At 50.2% G+C, this 15,197-nt stretch overlaps 1 protein-coding gene across 4 annotated transcripts in view; it reads left to right on the top strand.

The window, feature by feature from the left end:
* Positions 1 to 4,236: 4,236 nt before the first annotated feature.
* The window catches only part of BICD1 (BICD cargo adaptor 1), a 213,010-nt gene continuing 202,049 nt past the window's right edge, over positions 4,237 to 15,197 (top strand). For all 4 annotated transcript variants that reach the window (XM_049783792.1, XM_049783790.1, XM_049783793.1 and 1 more), the window contains exon 1: positions 4,237 to 4,619. In XM_049783792.1, the coding sequence (XP_049639749.1) occupies positions 4,407 to 4,619 (213 nt within the window). In that variant the 5' untranslated portion in view covers positions 4,237 to 4,406. The remainder of the gene's footprint in view (positions 4,620 to 15,197) is intronic.

The following is a 15,197-nucleotide window of genomic DNA, read 5'->3' as shown; positions in this document are numbered from 1 at the left end:
CCCTCTTCCATGTTTGTTGCCCATAATTTTTTGTGTTTCTTGCCCATGATTCCCTGGGCTTCTGTCCTATGATTCCCCATGTTTCTGCCTCATGATTCCATGTTTCTACACCATGATACTCAGTGTTTTGACTCGATGAATCCCCATGTTTGGGTGTATGATCCCCTGTATTTCTACCCTGTAATTTTTATGTTTCTACTCCAGGGTTCTGTAAGTGATCCCTTATGTTTCTGCCAATAATCCCCTTTGGTTTTGCCCCACAATTCTCTTGTTTGTGGCATGAACCCGTTTGGTTCTGTCTAGTGCAGGGTTCTCAAACTCACAGCCCATGGGCTGTTGGTGGCCCTCCGTACAACATTTTGTGGCCCTAGAGGAATCTTTTTTTGTTTTGTTTTGTTTTAGTTGTTTGGGTCACACCCCCCAATGTTCAAGGCTTAGTACTGACTTTGCACTCAGGGATAACCCCGACTTTGCCTCCTGTGGCCCCCAGGTAAATTGAGTTTGAGACCCCTGGTCTAGTGATTCCTCATGCTTCTGCCCCATGATCCCATCTAATTCATTTTTGTGATCCCTTTTGTTTTTGCCTTATGATGCAATATATTTCTGCTCCATTATTCCCTTGTTCCTATGACATGAACACTGCTGTTTCTGTTTTGTATTCCCCTTTTCCTGTCCCATGAACCTCTGGATTTCTTCCCTTAGATGCAATGTGTTTCTTTCCTGTGAATCCTTGTGTTTCTGTTCCATAGTATCCATGCTTGAGAGCAATGATTCCACATGTTTCTGCCCCATAATCTTCCTTGTTTCTGCCCTATGATTGCTCATATTTCTCCCCCATGATCCTTGGGTTTCTGTAAAATGGATGCTCAGGTTTTTATACCAACATGCCCTGGGCTTCTTTCTTGTGATCTCCTGTTTTGTCCCAATAAACCATGTTTATTCCCCATGACTACATATGTTTCTGCACTATGCATATCTGGGTTTCTGTCCCATGATTTTCCATGTTTCTGTCCATGATTCTTCATGTTTCTGTTCAGTGATCCCCTGTGTTTTTGTAACATGAACTGTTGGGTTTTCATTCTATGATCCCATGTGTTTTTATCCTGTAATCCCTTGTTTCTGTCCCATGATTTTCTGTTTCTGCACCATAATTCTGTGTCTACATCATGAACTCTCACATTTTTGCCCTATAAACATCCACTGTACTTCTATACTAGGTAGGGACACCAATCCTATCCTCTTAAATTGTCCTGGGTTTGCTGAGGCAGCAGCATCTACCCACAAAGACCAGTGTGTGACTTTTCTCTCTGCCCTCTCAGAGCCTATAGGCACACAAAGAATGAGGATACCCTAGGACTCACAAACAATATCCCAAGCCTCTCAATATTCAGCAGGGGAGCATGTGACTCTCTGACCTCATCATAGACCATGCACATCTGGATGGAGCTTTTTCCTGTCATGTATCCATAGTATCTCTGTGCCAAGGAGGTCTCCCTATGTCTGTCATGTCTGCCTGAGTGTGGGGCTTGAGAAGAGCCACTGTCCCACAGGCCTTTTCACTGTCCCCTTCTAGGATAGGCACTAGGGGTACCTGGAATAAAGTCAGTGCAGATCATGGTCTTCTCAGAACTCATGGCCCCGAGGCTGGACCTCCAAGGTGCAAAGGGCAGTGAGGCCCTCAGCAGGGGGTCCAGATGTGTGTCCATACCCCACCCCACCCTGACCCAAACCCTAGCTCCTTTGGACTGCTTACCTGGCCAGATGTGTCCTCCCACTGTGTCAGCCCCTTCTGGCCCAACTTCCAGATGATCTATTCACCCCATTTCTCCATCTTTGCAGTCGGGCCCTATGACGCAGGGGATTAAAGCTGGGAGCCTCCAAGTGTCAGTCTGTGTCAACTTCCAGAGCCCATCCACCTTTCCTCCCCTTGATGTCTTTGTGCAAATATTACAAAAAAGACAAATCTGTTTCCTCTTCTTTTTTTTTTTTTTTTTTTTTTTTTTTTTTTTTTTTGGTTTTTGGGCCACACCCGGTAACGCTCAGGGGTTACTCCTGGCTATGCGCTCAGAAGTCGCTCCTGGCTTGGGGGACCATATGGGACGCCGGGGGATCGAACCGCGGTCCGTCTCCTTAGGCTAGCGCAGGTAAGGCAGGCACCTTACCTCCAGCGCCACCGCCCGGCCCCCTGTTTCCTCTTCTGCTGTGAATCTACCTGAGACGGTTTTACTGCACCAGTGCTCAACCTGGGGAGCAGAAGGGGATTCCTCCTCCCACAGAGTTTTCATCCCTCTCTTGCCCCAGGAGTCAGTAAGGTACCCCTGTGGGTACCACAAAGGGCACAACACTGTAATCTGAGAGAGCCTGAGACTTTGCCAGTCTTTTCCAAGACACTCAGGGACAGTCATATCACCCATTCATTACTGGGCCTCAATTAGAGTGTTGTCTGCTGGAACAGTGCCCCACGGAACTCTCAGTTGAATGACTAAGGACTTCTTCCGCCTGTGGAATCTTCCCCAGACTGGTCAGGCCTATAGTCTACATCCCAGTGACTGGGATCTAGTGTTCGTAATCTTGTGTGGCCCCCACCAAGACTCTCCTCACTTCTCCTGCATTTCAGTTAGGGTCACTGACTCTCCACCAGCTGTTGCTGCCGACACTGGACAGGACACAGGGCTCTTGGATTCCACTCACTCTGGAGCTGGCCCTGAATACCACTAAATACCACTGATGCTTCTCTTGGGGCCACACTGAATGGGGCTCAGGGCCTTGGGCCACTCTTGGGCATCAATATTCAGGCTGGCCTTTGCAGATAAAAAAAAAACTCAGTGTCAGAGACCATGGAGTCCCCCCAATAGTGCTGTGGACTCACTAGGGTCTTATTCTTGGCACAGATGTGTTCCCTGACGATCACAAACTCTTCACATGGGGGTCTGGGAAGACATCGGGGAAGTCCCAAAAAAGGCAGGAGCTACTTCCAGCGGTTGAAGCAGGAGCTATACACAGTCTTGGGGAGAGCCTCAGTGTTCGGGTACAGCCCCAGCATTACTGCTCTTTTGCAGGCGACTGCTTCTCTCTGGTTGCCCCACAACACTGTGGGGGTCCTTCAGGTGCATCTTCACAGCTTGCTCAGATCAACCCTGGCAAGGAGACTATGATAAGCCAGTGGAGTGTTCAGAGTGCTGGAGTGCGTGTCTACACACAGGGAACCCTGGGCAGATCCAGGCAGCTTTGATATGTGAGAATCGATCCCTTTGATAGCAAAAGTTGATCCAAGAGTTGATCCCAAAGTTGACCTCTTTGGCAGCTGGAGGGAGTGGATCCTTTTGACCCACAGGTATGGATTCCTTTGGCATGTGGGAGTGGATTTCTTTGGGATGTGAGGAACCACTTTGACATGTGGATAGCAGATTAGTTTGGCATGGGTGCATCCTTTTGGCTGCAGAAGGGGAGTCGAAGCCCCAAGTACGGTTTCAAGGCTCTCCACCTGGGCTTCACCGACTCAGAGATCAAAGGAACTTCGGGTGTGAGGTGGGGGGAACCCTTTGTACCTCTTGTGAGTTGGTTGAGGCAGCCAGGGGTCCTCAGGCAAGTGCCTATTGGGGGGCACCAGAAGAGGGTCGAGGGTGTTCCTCCACCTTCTTCCGTCCAGCCCACTTCTTCTGCATCCCAGTTAGGGTCACCTTTCTTCCACCAGTGCCATTGCTGCCAGCACTGGACAGGACCCTTGGATTTTTTGGTTCACTCCAAGAAGCAGTTCTCTGGGGAGGGGGGTGGGAAGGTGGTGGCCCTGAATGCCCACTTGATTGCTTCTCCGGGGGCCACACTCAATGGGGCCAGAGGGCTGCAAAGAGTCCGAGGTGTTTTGAGAGGGAAGGCCAAGGTCGATCTGGGCGCTCTGCTGATCTGTTTGCTTCTCTTAGAGTAGTGGCCACAGTGGAGGTGCCAATGGTCCAAGAGAAGACCCTGGGGGCCTGGAGACCCCCCGACCCCACACGCCACTTATGCATGCGCCAGCGGCAGCCTGCAAACCTCGGCCGCCCCGCATCCCACCCCAGCCCCTGCAGCCCCGCATCCTGCACTCCCCGCAGGGCCCCCCGCGTCCAGTGGTTCGAGCCCCGGGCTGGAGGCTCCGCCCCGCGCCCGGTCCCGCCCCGGAGCCCGGCGCGCTGGCTCGGCGGCGACTGCAGCACTGGGCGGGCGGCGGGCGCGGCGGGCAGGTGCAGGCGCCGCCCGGGCCATGGGGACGCGCCGCTGAGTCTCCGCAGCGCCCGGGGCCGGGGGGGCCGGGGAGCCGGGGGGCCGGGGGGCCGGGTCCCCGCGCTCCGCTGGGCCCACTCGCCTCCGGCGCGGCCCTTGCCTCGGGCCCAGCCAGCCCGGGCTGGCCGCGATCGCCACCCGCCGGGGCGATGGCCGAGGACGAGGCGCTGCCGTCGGCCGAGCAGTACCGGGCGGAGATCGAACGCCTGACCCGGGAGCTGAGCGAGACGACGCACGAGAAGATCCAGGCGGCCGAGTACGGGCTGGCGGTGCTGGAGGAGAAGCTGGCGCTCAAGCAGCACTACGACGAGCTGGAGGCCGGCTACGACGCGCTCAAGCAGGAGCTGGAGCATCTCAAGGAGGTGAGAGCCCCCGGACGGGGAGGGGTGCAGCCTGGAGGGTGCGTGGACCCCCCCCCCCACTTGGCCTGAAGGGCACCTCTCTCTGCCCTGCCCTGGCCTAGCCCCTAAGGACATTCCCTCCACCCATGATGGGGGACCCGACCTCTGCTTCCCAGAGGTAGAAAGAAGGTCACCCTGGCCAAGGATTCACAGAGAGGCCCCCCCCCCCACTCACCCTAGGCAGCAGACCCCCCCCCACCCAAAGCCAGCAAAGGACGGCTGGGCCTCACCCCACTTTTAGGCTACCGAAAGGGCGAGAAGCTGGACAGCTGCCCTGTCTCTCTCCACCCAGCTCTGTCCCTTCCACTCTCTCGCAAGCTCTGTCCTGCCTTTTCCCTCCCTCTCCTGCCCATTCCTGGCCCTCCTGTTTTCTTCCTGTCCAGCCTTGTCCTCTCCTGTCAGTCTGTCCCCCTTTGTTTCCCTTCTGTCCAGCTCTGTTTATCCCCACCAAGCCTCGCTCTCCTGTGGACAGCTCCTTTTCACCTGCTCTGCTGGCTCTGGGCCCCACTTGGTCTCAAAACAGACTCGCTGCCTTGCTTTTCTCAGTTAAACTGATTTTCTCGGGCATGTTACATCGGCATGTTCATTCTGCTAGGCATGTTAACAGCATCAACAACCCTTTCTGTAGGATTCTCAGTCGGGAGATCTGGTTCTTCTGTGTGTTTCCGAGTGACCCCTACTTGGGACAGGTCCCCCCCAGCGCCCTCTAAATCTGCAGCAGCAGCAGCAGCTCAGTAGCACCAAGGCCATGGTTTGTTTATATTCCTCCACCCTGTCCCCAGCGGGGGGCTGTCTTTTGAGAATCACGCCTGTCTTTCCTGCTCAGGCTCTTTTCACCCTGTTTGTGTGGCTCTCACTGGGCCTAGGGAGTCAGGAGGAGGGCCCGGATGTGATTGTCGGATGTTTTTATCTCCTTACCTAAAACACTGTCTGGCCCTGATGGGACTTGCAAGCCAGGCGCTTGACGCTGCAGCCTCTCTCTGGGCTAGGGGTGGACACAATGGCACGGACTGGGGTCGTGCCTGTTCCCACACTACTTGGTTTCAAGCCAGCAGCACCATGAATATGTTTGCTGTGCTGTGCCTGGAGCCTTGGCCCAGACAGTCTGCTGCCCTCCCTGACATGGCCTCTTGGTTTCCTTCGCACCCAGAGTCTTTAATTCAGACCCCCCTAGTGAACACTTGGTAAGCATTTTTTGAAAGAAAACATTCTTTGGAGGATTCACTTGATCTGTCTTTAGTGGTCAGAATCGGTTAGTGGTAGAGGGAGACTCAAGAAAGTTATGCTCAGGGTCTACAAACTCCCTGTGATATTTTTCATCTGGACCCTGTGTTTCAGGAATAATAAAACGGTGACTTTTAATCTAAAATGATGTAAAACCAGCTATTGTAGTTTTTCTTCTTCTTCTTCTTCTTTTCCTGTAGAATTTGGAGCCTTTGTCTGCTCTCTAGAGTAGGAGATAAATATAATTTTATTAGGGAGGTTGTTGATGAATGCTTCTGCTCATGTATGCATTTTGAATTGGTTTTGCAAAATTTTAATTCAGTTTTAGTTTCCTAGTGGCTTATGCAATTGCGTTCATGTGCATTTTAGCATAATATAGTCATGTTGGGTTACTGAGAATGAGATCGCTTGATATTTGATAAATAATGAATGAGCTCTGTCATTTTAATTTATTTTTGTTTTCTGGGTCATGCCTGGCAGACATAGACTCAAACAAAGTCTACTCTTTGCCCAATGCTTAAGATTAAGTCAGCACTTCCATAAGCAAAGTGTCACCTCCATCTTCTGAGGGAACTCCTGGACCCAGACAACTGTTATTTTTATCCTTTGAAAATGCTGCCCACTTTGGGGGTTTTAAACAAGTCAGTAACTCCCCCTATTGTGTTCTGTTTGGAAGGGAAATCCCAAATCAGCCTGTTTATGAAGCTAAAAAGTGATGACAGGCCAGAGCAGCTCAGTGTTTCTGAGCACCGAGCTTGCCCGCCACTCGCCAAGGAAGTAGCTCCTTTTCACATGGGGGTTGGAAGCATGTTACCAAACACCCGTGAGACGAAAGTGTGAGAGTCTTAGCTTGTTTCCTGACTCCTTCCCCATTCATGGCTTATTTCATACAGGGCCAGACCAGTTAGGGAAGATCTTCAGAAAGATGAGGAAGCTGGCAGCCCAGTCAGGCTGCCTTTCGGGCATTTCTGCCACTGAGCACTAGGTCCCAGGAGAGCACAACTCAGGCTTAAAGCCTTGACTCTGGCTTTTGTCTGGGGTGTCTTGGGGCCTGGCCTATAGTTCCCTGCATCTTCTGTTCCTGAGGTCACTCGGGAAAGAAAGCACTGAAGCTCGAATCCTGACCTCCATTGTGGGTACTGTATGTGGCCATGTGTCCCCAGTAGCCATGAGCCGGTCCCTGAGCCGGTCCCTGAGCTCACAGACCTATCCTGCACTTTAGGAGCCTAAGGGCCCCATGTCTACTTACACTGGATGGAGCCTGCTGACTATCTGAGATGGTCGGAGTTAGCCAGCCATGCCAGAGAGCCCTGAACTATACCTGAATACACATGTACTGAAAAATAACCAAAAACTTATATTTAAGTGTTATTTTTTATTTATTTATTTATTTATTTTTTTGGTTTTTGGGCCACACCCGGTAATGCTCAGGGGTTACTCCTGGCTATGCGCTCAGAAGTCGCTCCTGGCTTGGGGGACCATATGGGACACCGGGGGATCGAACCGCGGTCCGTCCAAGGCTAGCGCAGGCAAGGGAGGCACCTTACCTCTTGCGCCACCACCCGGCACCAAGTGTTATTTTTAAATTTTAAACTTCTTTTAAGTTTTTTAAAATCTGGGGCCAGAGAGATAGCACAGTGGTAAGACATTGCTTTGCATGCAGCTGACCCAGGACAGACTCAGGTTTGATTCCTGGCATCCCATATGGGTCCTCGAGTCTGCCAGGAGTGATTTCTGAGTAGAGCCAGGAGTAAACCCCGGGGGCCGCTGCTGAATGTGGCTCAAACATCCTCCGCAAAAAGAGTTTTTTAACATTTAAAACTTAAGCAACATTTTATTATTATTATTATTATTATTATTATTATTATTCTTTTATTTATATTTTTGGTTTTTGGGTCACACCCGGCAGCGCTCAGGGGTTACTCCTGGCTCTATGCTCAGAAATCGCTCCCGACAGGCTCTGGGGACCATATGGGATACCGGGATTCAAACCACCGTCCTACTGCATGCAAGGCAAATGCCCTACCTCCGATGCTATCTCTTTGGCCCCTATTTATTTATTTTTAATCTTCTTTTCGCCTGGGTTAGAGGACAGGCATGACACTTTGCATGCTGGAGCCCAGGGGTTGATCCAGATTGTGCCTAGTTTCCTGAGCACCAGAGAAAGGGAGCCGTGAGTGTTAAACTCTGACCAGCCCCAAACACTGCTTAGTGTGGCCCCAAACCTCCAAAATAAAAGGAAATCGAGTAAAAAAAAGGAAAGTAGAAGAAAATAAAAAGGTTTCCCTTTGGCTGTGGAAGTGGTTCAGTGCTGAAGTGTGTGTGAATGCTGGATACCTGGGTCTTCTGTCTTCTGAGAGAAAATAAAAGATGCTCCAAGAGCTATGACTCAGCTTTCCCGGTAGCACTTGAGAAGATGTGTCTGTGAGGCAGCTACAGGAAAGCTTCCAGTTTGTTTCCAAAAGCTTCTGTGCTGAGACTTTTTAGCTTCTTCTCTGGCCGTGACCCAGGGCAGACCCAGCTATGCGGGAGCCGCTGTGTCGACCCTCCCAGGGAGACCATGTTTTTGAGGCCTGCAGCATATTATCCTGCCCGGGGCCCACAGCAACTCTATGTCCCTGAGTTTGCCTGTAAATGAAGGGAGATTTCCTTATGTGCTTGCAGGGAATGTCTGAGCTTTCTCTCTGTAGTTCTGAGTGAGGAAGCACAGAGGAAAAGCACAGATTCCTTTTCTGATTGATAAATGAAGTTCATTGTTTGAGTGGAGCCCACTTCCGGCACTGCTTGGGACTACCAGGGCCACTTTCAGTTTGCAGGCATTGAACTCAAATCCTTGTACATGTGCTGCATTTCTTGGACTACACCCTGGGCTTTGAGTAAGGCCATTATTGGGGCTACTTGGTGTTTCTGATTAGTTTCTTTTTTTTTTTTGTTTTTTTTTTTTTGGTTTTTGGGCCACACCCGGTGACGCTCAGGGGTTACTCCTGGCTATGCGCTCAGAAGTCACTCCTGGCTTGGGGGACCATATGGGATGCCGGGGGATCGAACCGCGGTCCGTCTCCTAGGCTAGCGCAGGTAAGGCAGGCACCTTACCTCGAGCGCCACCGCCCGGCCCCCTCTGATTAGTTTCTTAGGTGCTTGGAGAATTGTATGAACTTGGGCACCACGGGAGTGGACTCATGCTTCCTGCAGGCAGTGCTCATAATAGTCCTCCGTGCCATCTTTACAGTCTTGAATAAGTCTGGAAAGCTTTTTTCCTCATTTACTTCCCTGTCTTTGTATTTCCCTTTTTGTTTTGTTTGTTTTGGTTTTTTTTTTTTTTTGGGGGGGGAGGCCACACCCAGTGACACTCAGGAGTTACTCCTGGCTATGTACTCAGAAATTGCTCCTGGCTTGGGGGACCATACGGGACACCGGGGGATCGAACCAAGGTCCATCCTAGGCTATCAGGCGCAAGGCCTTACCTCTTTGTGCCACCGCTCTGGCCCCTCCTTTTTGCTTTGACAGAAGAAATGCTTGCATTTACCATTAAAATAATTGACAAGTCTAAGTGCTTATTTTGTTTGTGTTTGGGTTCTATCCAGTAGTGCTCAGGGCTTACTCAGGGGTCATTTCTGGGAAGGTGCAGGGGACTCTCTGTGATACTGGGAATTGAACCCAAGTCTGGGTCAGCTACATTCAACACAGTGCCTTGCCCACTGTCTTGTCCCTTTGGCTCTGCATATCCTTTTGTGAGTGATTTACAAACCCTTTCTGTACCTTTCTCCATCTGACTCAGGCCCGTGGACACATTCCCTCTTTCCCCTGCAGACCTGCCTCAGAGTTAACCCACTGAGTTAATCCAGTTTCCTCTTCCCAAGGCTGGCGTGACGCTGGTGTGGGATTCTCGGTGGGTCTGAGCCTACTCATGACCTGCCCTTGAGCCCAACCTGAGACATGTGTATATTTATGGGCATCCTGCCCATCATGTCCATCTGGGAGCAGGTGGTCGCAGGCTGCGAGATGTGTGGTAAGGGGCTTCCAATGACAATGCCAGGATGCTGCTCTGAGGGGAGGCTAAGGTTGGTGTCCTGCAGCCCAGGGAAGGAGTGTAGGTCTAAGGACTAGGGACATCCTTTGTGTTTGCTGCCTCCATCTTATCTCTCTGGATCTCAGTCACATGGGGCTCACCCCCGCCAACCCAAGTTCTAGGAAACTGAGAGTGGAGCATCGACGGTGTGCAGGACTGGGTGGACACAGCCAGCTCCACTATTCAGCCCCTCAGGATGAGTGCAAAGTGTTAGAGCACGCCCCCACTGAGATCTTATTCTGTGGTCAGAACCCCACACTTTCCATGGTTCTTGTGTGGAGGAGCTGAGCAGGGGTTGTGGGGCATTGTTCACTTTTAGGGGTCATGAGGCATAGAGAGTGGAGCAGAAAGCTCCAGGATGAAGGCAGAAGCTGGTCCCCTCTGAGGAGGGTGGGAAATGGCCGCTTCCCAGGTACATGTGGCTGTCGATGCAGGAGGGACTCTGCAGGAGGAGGTGTGAGTTGGGTCTTGAGGCCAACAGGCACATGGGTAATGGTGAGGCTGGGCAAGCCTGATTTTGGGTGAGCCCTGGAACCCCAGAAGCATCAGGTACCCGGACTGCTCACACCTCCATCACTTGTGAATGCTGCCAGTGAGAGGCTGTTCATCTGTGTGACTATGAGCATGGTTGTCCTTAGTGTCACAATTGTCAATGCAATTCCTTCTCTCCTGCTCTCCTGCTTTGGCAAGGGATTTCTTTCACTTGCTTTAAGTCTCCTTAGACACAAGAGGCTTGCTATTCTGTTCTTATTTCTTTCTGTAATTTCATTTAGTTTTGTTTTCGTATCCCACCCAGTGGTTTTCTTTTCTTTTTTTTTTTGTTTTTGGGCCACACCCGTTCGACGCTCAGGGATTACTCCTGGCAATGTACTCAGAAACCGCCCCTGGCTTGGGGGGACCATATGGGACACCGGGGGATCGAACCGAGGACCGTCCTACGCTAGCACTTGCAAGGCAGACACCTTACCTTTAGCGCCACCTTCCCGGCCCCCACCCAGTGGTTTTCAAGGGTTTACTCTTGGCTCTGCACTCAGGGATCACTCCAGTTTAGGGACCTCATAGGGTGCTGGGGATTGAACCTGGCTCAGCACATGCTAGGTAAGTGCCCCCTTGCTGTTTTGAGGTTCTGGCCCCAGTTTTTATTTTTGTAAAGCATTGTGTACGGAAACCTGATGCTTCCTGTCAGCTCGCATATTTTGACACAAATGGCTCAATTGTGGAGAAAATGGAGCTGACCTAGGAGCAAGCTGAACACCTCTGTGTATGTGTGTGTGTGTCTGCGTGTCTGTGTGTGTCTGTGCGTGTGATGTGTGTCTGTGAGTATGGTGTGTGTGTGTGTGTGTGTGTGTGTGAGAGAGAGAGAGAGAGAGAGAGAGAGAAAGAGAGGAAGAGAGAGAGGGGGGAGAGAGATACAGAAAGGAGAAGAGAGATGGGGGGAGAGAGAGATTCAGGGTAAGGGGCCTCACATTAACTGTATATATACACAGGTCTCCATCATGCTCTGCTTGATGGAAAAAAAAAAATGGAAAGCTTTGTTGGTGTCTGAGCAGAGACTTCGGTCCTGGAGCTCTCAGGCTACCTTCTGTCCTAACTGTGTGTTGGAAAGAAGCCTGGTGGTTAGAGCAGATCTAGGGTTGCTTTGTGGTCTGTACCCTGTGAGGGAAGCTCTGAGATATTGGAGTGATTCTGGTCGGGGACACGGGTATGTGGGATATGGTGTTTTCTCACCACTGAAGCCTTTCCTGGATGTCATCACTTAAGTTGCTTTGTCAAGAGTTGGAGTAGATTGCCTCCACCCTGATGAACCATGTCTCCAAGATGCTTTTTTCAAGGCTCCTATTCAACTGCCTGTCCCTTGCTTTTCAAATTCAGTCTCTTATTTTATTTTTAGAAAGTGTATACTCTTCGTAATTGTAATGATTTCATTACCTTCAGGGAAATGCATCTGGGGCTCCCTATTTTTATCCGTGTCCACCCAGGCTATTGGCTCTGGTCAGATGTCCCCTGATTTAACCTGGTCTGGGTCCCTCATAATTGTATGCTGAACATTTGTATTTCCCTGGTAATCACTTGCCTCCTGCGTTAGCCAGTCAGTTGTGGAAAACTCATTGTCTCTCTAATTTGTACATGCTTTAAGGAATAGGGCAAGACTCAGGGGTCCCCAGGAGCCAGATTCTGGGTCCAGATAAAGAATGGACAAAGCTTATTGTTCATTAGGATAGAGGACTTTCTGTCACTGCGGGGGGTGGGGGGTGGGGGGGGAACTAGCTTACTGCCTGGTGACTCTTTGGACATTCATACCAGGAAAGTAATTTTGCTAGAATTATCTCAAAGATCATTCTCTTCCTGGGTTTCTTGTTTATTGACAATTTCATGTTTGTTCCCATCTCTACACACACATTAGTGTTTTCAACAGGTCTAACCTTTTCTGTTTGCATGGTTAGCATTTCATAGTACCTGTGACTTTTGAACATTTGGCATGTTTTTAAAATGTAACTAATATTTTATGTTAATTTTGATTTATGTTTTGCTTGATTGTCAGAAGAACACCGATATATTATCAATAATTTGAAGTGATCTTGTATTTAAGTTTTGAGATGTTTGAGATAAATTTGATACATTTTGCTAGGAGAGAAGCATTCAGAACTGGCTTTCTTGTGTGTCTGTACACACATTCACACACATGTCCTAGGCAAGAAAAAGATATCAAGGGAATCCAGATAGGAAAGGAAGAAGTCACACACATGTCCATGTAGACACAAATGTGAGCACCCGCACACCCACATATCTGTGCGTTTACATGTGTACACATGGATCACATCCATGTGCATGTTTTCACACACACTTGCACACATATACATGCATTCATGCGCATATGAGATTGTTTTGTTATGGGACTCAGTTCATTACTTTACAGTCTGCACTGTCAGCTAGCCTCAATCTGTGATTATCTGTTTTTAGATTTTCCCCCTCCTCTTCCCTTAGTTGTTGGGATGTCCTGGCATCACACACTTGACTTGCTGTGGCACCTTGGATCCCACTTAGCAGTGCTGCTGGGGTTCACATCTGATGATATTGAAGTGACAGGCTCATGCCTGTTCTACTGCTGAACCACATTGGGGAGACTTAGGGTTTTCTTCGTACCTCTTACTTGCTACCTCTTACTCTGTTTCATCTAGTCCTTCAACTGTCGGTAAGAAGCGGGGTCTGTACTGGGTCCCACAGCCTGCTGAGTTTCCCAGAGGTGACCAGGTATCCAGGATGGCATACCATATAGGCATGTTTCAGAAACACACACACACACACACACACACACACACACACACACACACACACACACACACACTCCTCCCTAGAATAGGAGGCTTTTGAGGGAGGAGGGAGACTGATTGGCAGCACAGCCAGATATCTTTCTGGGAGGAGACATCTGAGTGCAGTGGTGAATGTGGAATGACTAGAAGGATGGAAGATGGGAAGGATGGGAATGGTGAGAATGACAAGAAGGGGCCCAGAGAGATAGCACAGCGATGTTTGCCTTGCAAGCAGCCGATCCAGGACCAAAGGTAGTTGGTTCGAATCCCGGTTTCTCACATGGTTCCCTGTGCCTGCCAGGAGCTATTTCTGAGCAGACAGCCAGGAGTAACTCCTGAGCACAGCCGGGTGTGACCCAAAAACAAAAACAAAAACAAACAAAAAAAAGAGAATGACAAGAAGAATGAGGAGATTGGGAAAAGGGGAAGGATGGGTTGATGGGAAAGACAGTAACGGTGGGAATGACAGGAAGGGTGGGAAGATAGGAAGGATGAGAATGACAGTAATGGTGAGAATGACAGGGAGGGTGGGAAGATAGGAAGGATGAGAATGACAGTAATGATGAGAAGGATGGGGAGATGGGAATGGTGGGAATGATGGGAAAGGTGGGAATTGGGAGGAGGAACAGTGTGGGGGCCTTGGTTCTGTCACTGTGCAGGAGTGATGGGGCATGAATCTGTGTCCATACTGTTGGGCATTCAGTGTTCGTGAATGAATCTTGGGGTGTCCACATGGGGAGAGCTGGATGGAATCTAGAGACCCCTGAACTCCGGCTTGAAGGTGCTGTGTTAGCAGTGATTTTGGAGATGGTCTAGCGAGTTTGAGTCCCTCATCCTGACATGTCACTGGCCTCTGGATCCCCATCTCCACCTCTTGCTGCATTCATAGAAGAGAGAGGCCTGAACATCTGAGGATCAGGAGCTCATGCACAGACCTTAACTCGCTGGCTACTTCCTTCTTCTCTGTTTGCTGAGTTCCCCACCCCAGCCTTACTACATTGGCCCAGATGGTGCTGAACTCGATAAACTCTTCATTTTCTTTTTTTTTTTTTTTTTGGTTTTTGGGCCACACCCGTTTGACGCTCAGGGGTTACTCCTGGCTATGTGCTCAGAAATCGCCCCTGGCTTGGGGGGACCATATGGGACGCCGGGGGATCGAACTGCGGTCCGTTCCTTGGCTAGCACTTGTAAGGCAGACACCTTACCTCTAGCGCCACCTTCCCGGCCCCAAACTCTTCATTTTCAATCCTTTATGGTGATTTGACATTTCTGCCAGAAGTTGTGTGTGTGTGTGTGTGTGTGTGTGTGTGTGTGTGTGTGTGTGTGTGTGTGTTGTAGTTTTATCCTATTTGTAGTTGTTTTTGACAATGTTACAAGTTTAGAAATTTAGTAGCAAGAAACTGGGGGAGATGGCCTAATGGACTGGAGTGCATGTTTTACTTGGGGAGCTCAGGGTTTGATCCCCCAACACTGCCTGGATCTCAGGAACCCCCAGAAGCACTGAGCCAGCCCTGAGCAGGGTGTGGCCGCCACACTGCTCCTTGCATTGTTCCCTAAAATCAAACATTCAGGGGCCGGGCGGTGGCGCTAAAGGTAAGGTGCCTGCCTTGCCTGCGCTAACCTTGGACGGACCGCGGTTCGATCCCCCGGTGTCCCATATGGTCCCCCAAGCCAGGAGCAACTTCTGAGCACATAGCCAGGAGTAACCCCTGAGCGTTACTGGGTGTGGCCCAAAAACCAAAAAAAAAAAAAAAATCAAACATTCATATAAAGAATTGTTCAAGGGCTGGATAGAGAGCATGGAGGTAGGGCATTTGCCTTACATGCAGGACGGTGGTTCGAATCCCGTCATCCCATATGGTCCCCCGAGCCTGCCAGGAGCGATTTCTGAGTGAAGAACCAGGAGTAACCCCTGAGCGCTGCTCGGTGTGACCC

Source organism: Suncus etruscus, chromosome 11 (genome assembly GCF_024139225.1).
Source record: "Suncus etruscus isolate mSunEtr1 chromosome 11, mSunEtr1.pri.cur, whole genome shotgun sequence".
In the NCBI taxonomy this organism is placed as follows: domain Eukaryota; kingdom Metazoa; phylum Chordata; class Mammalia; order Eulipotyphla; family Soricidae; genus Suncus; species Suncus etruscus.
Note: the sequence above shows the minus strand (reverse complement) of the source record. Positions and strands in the feature narration are given on the sequence as shown.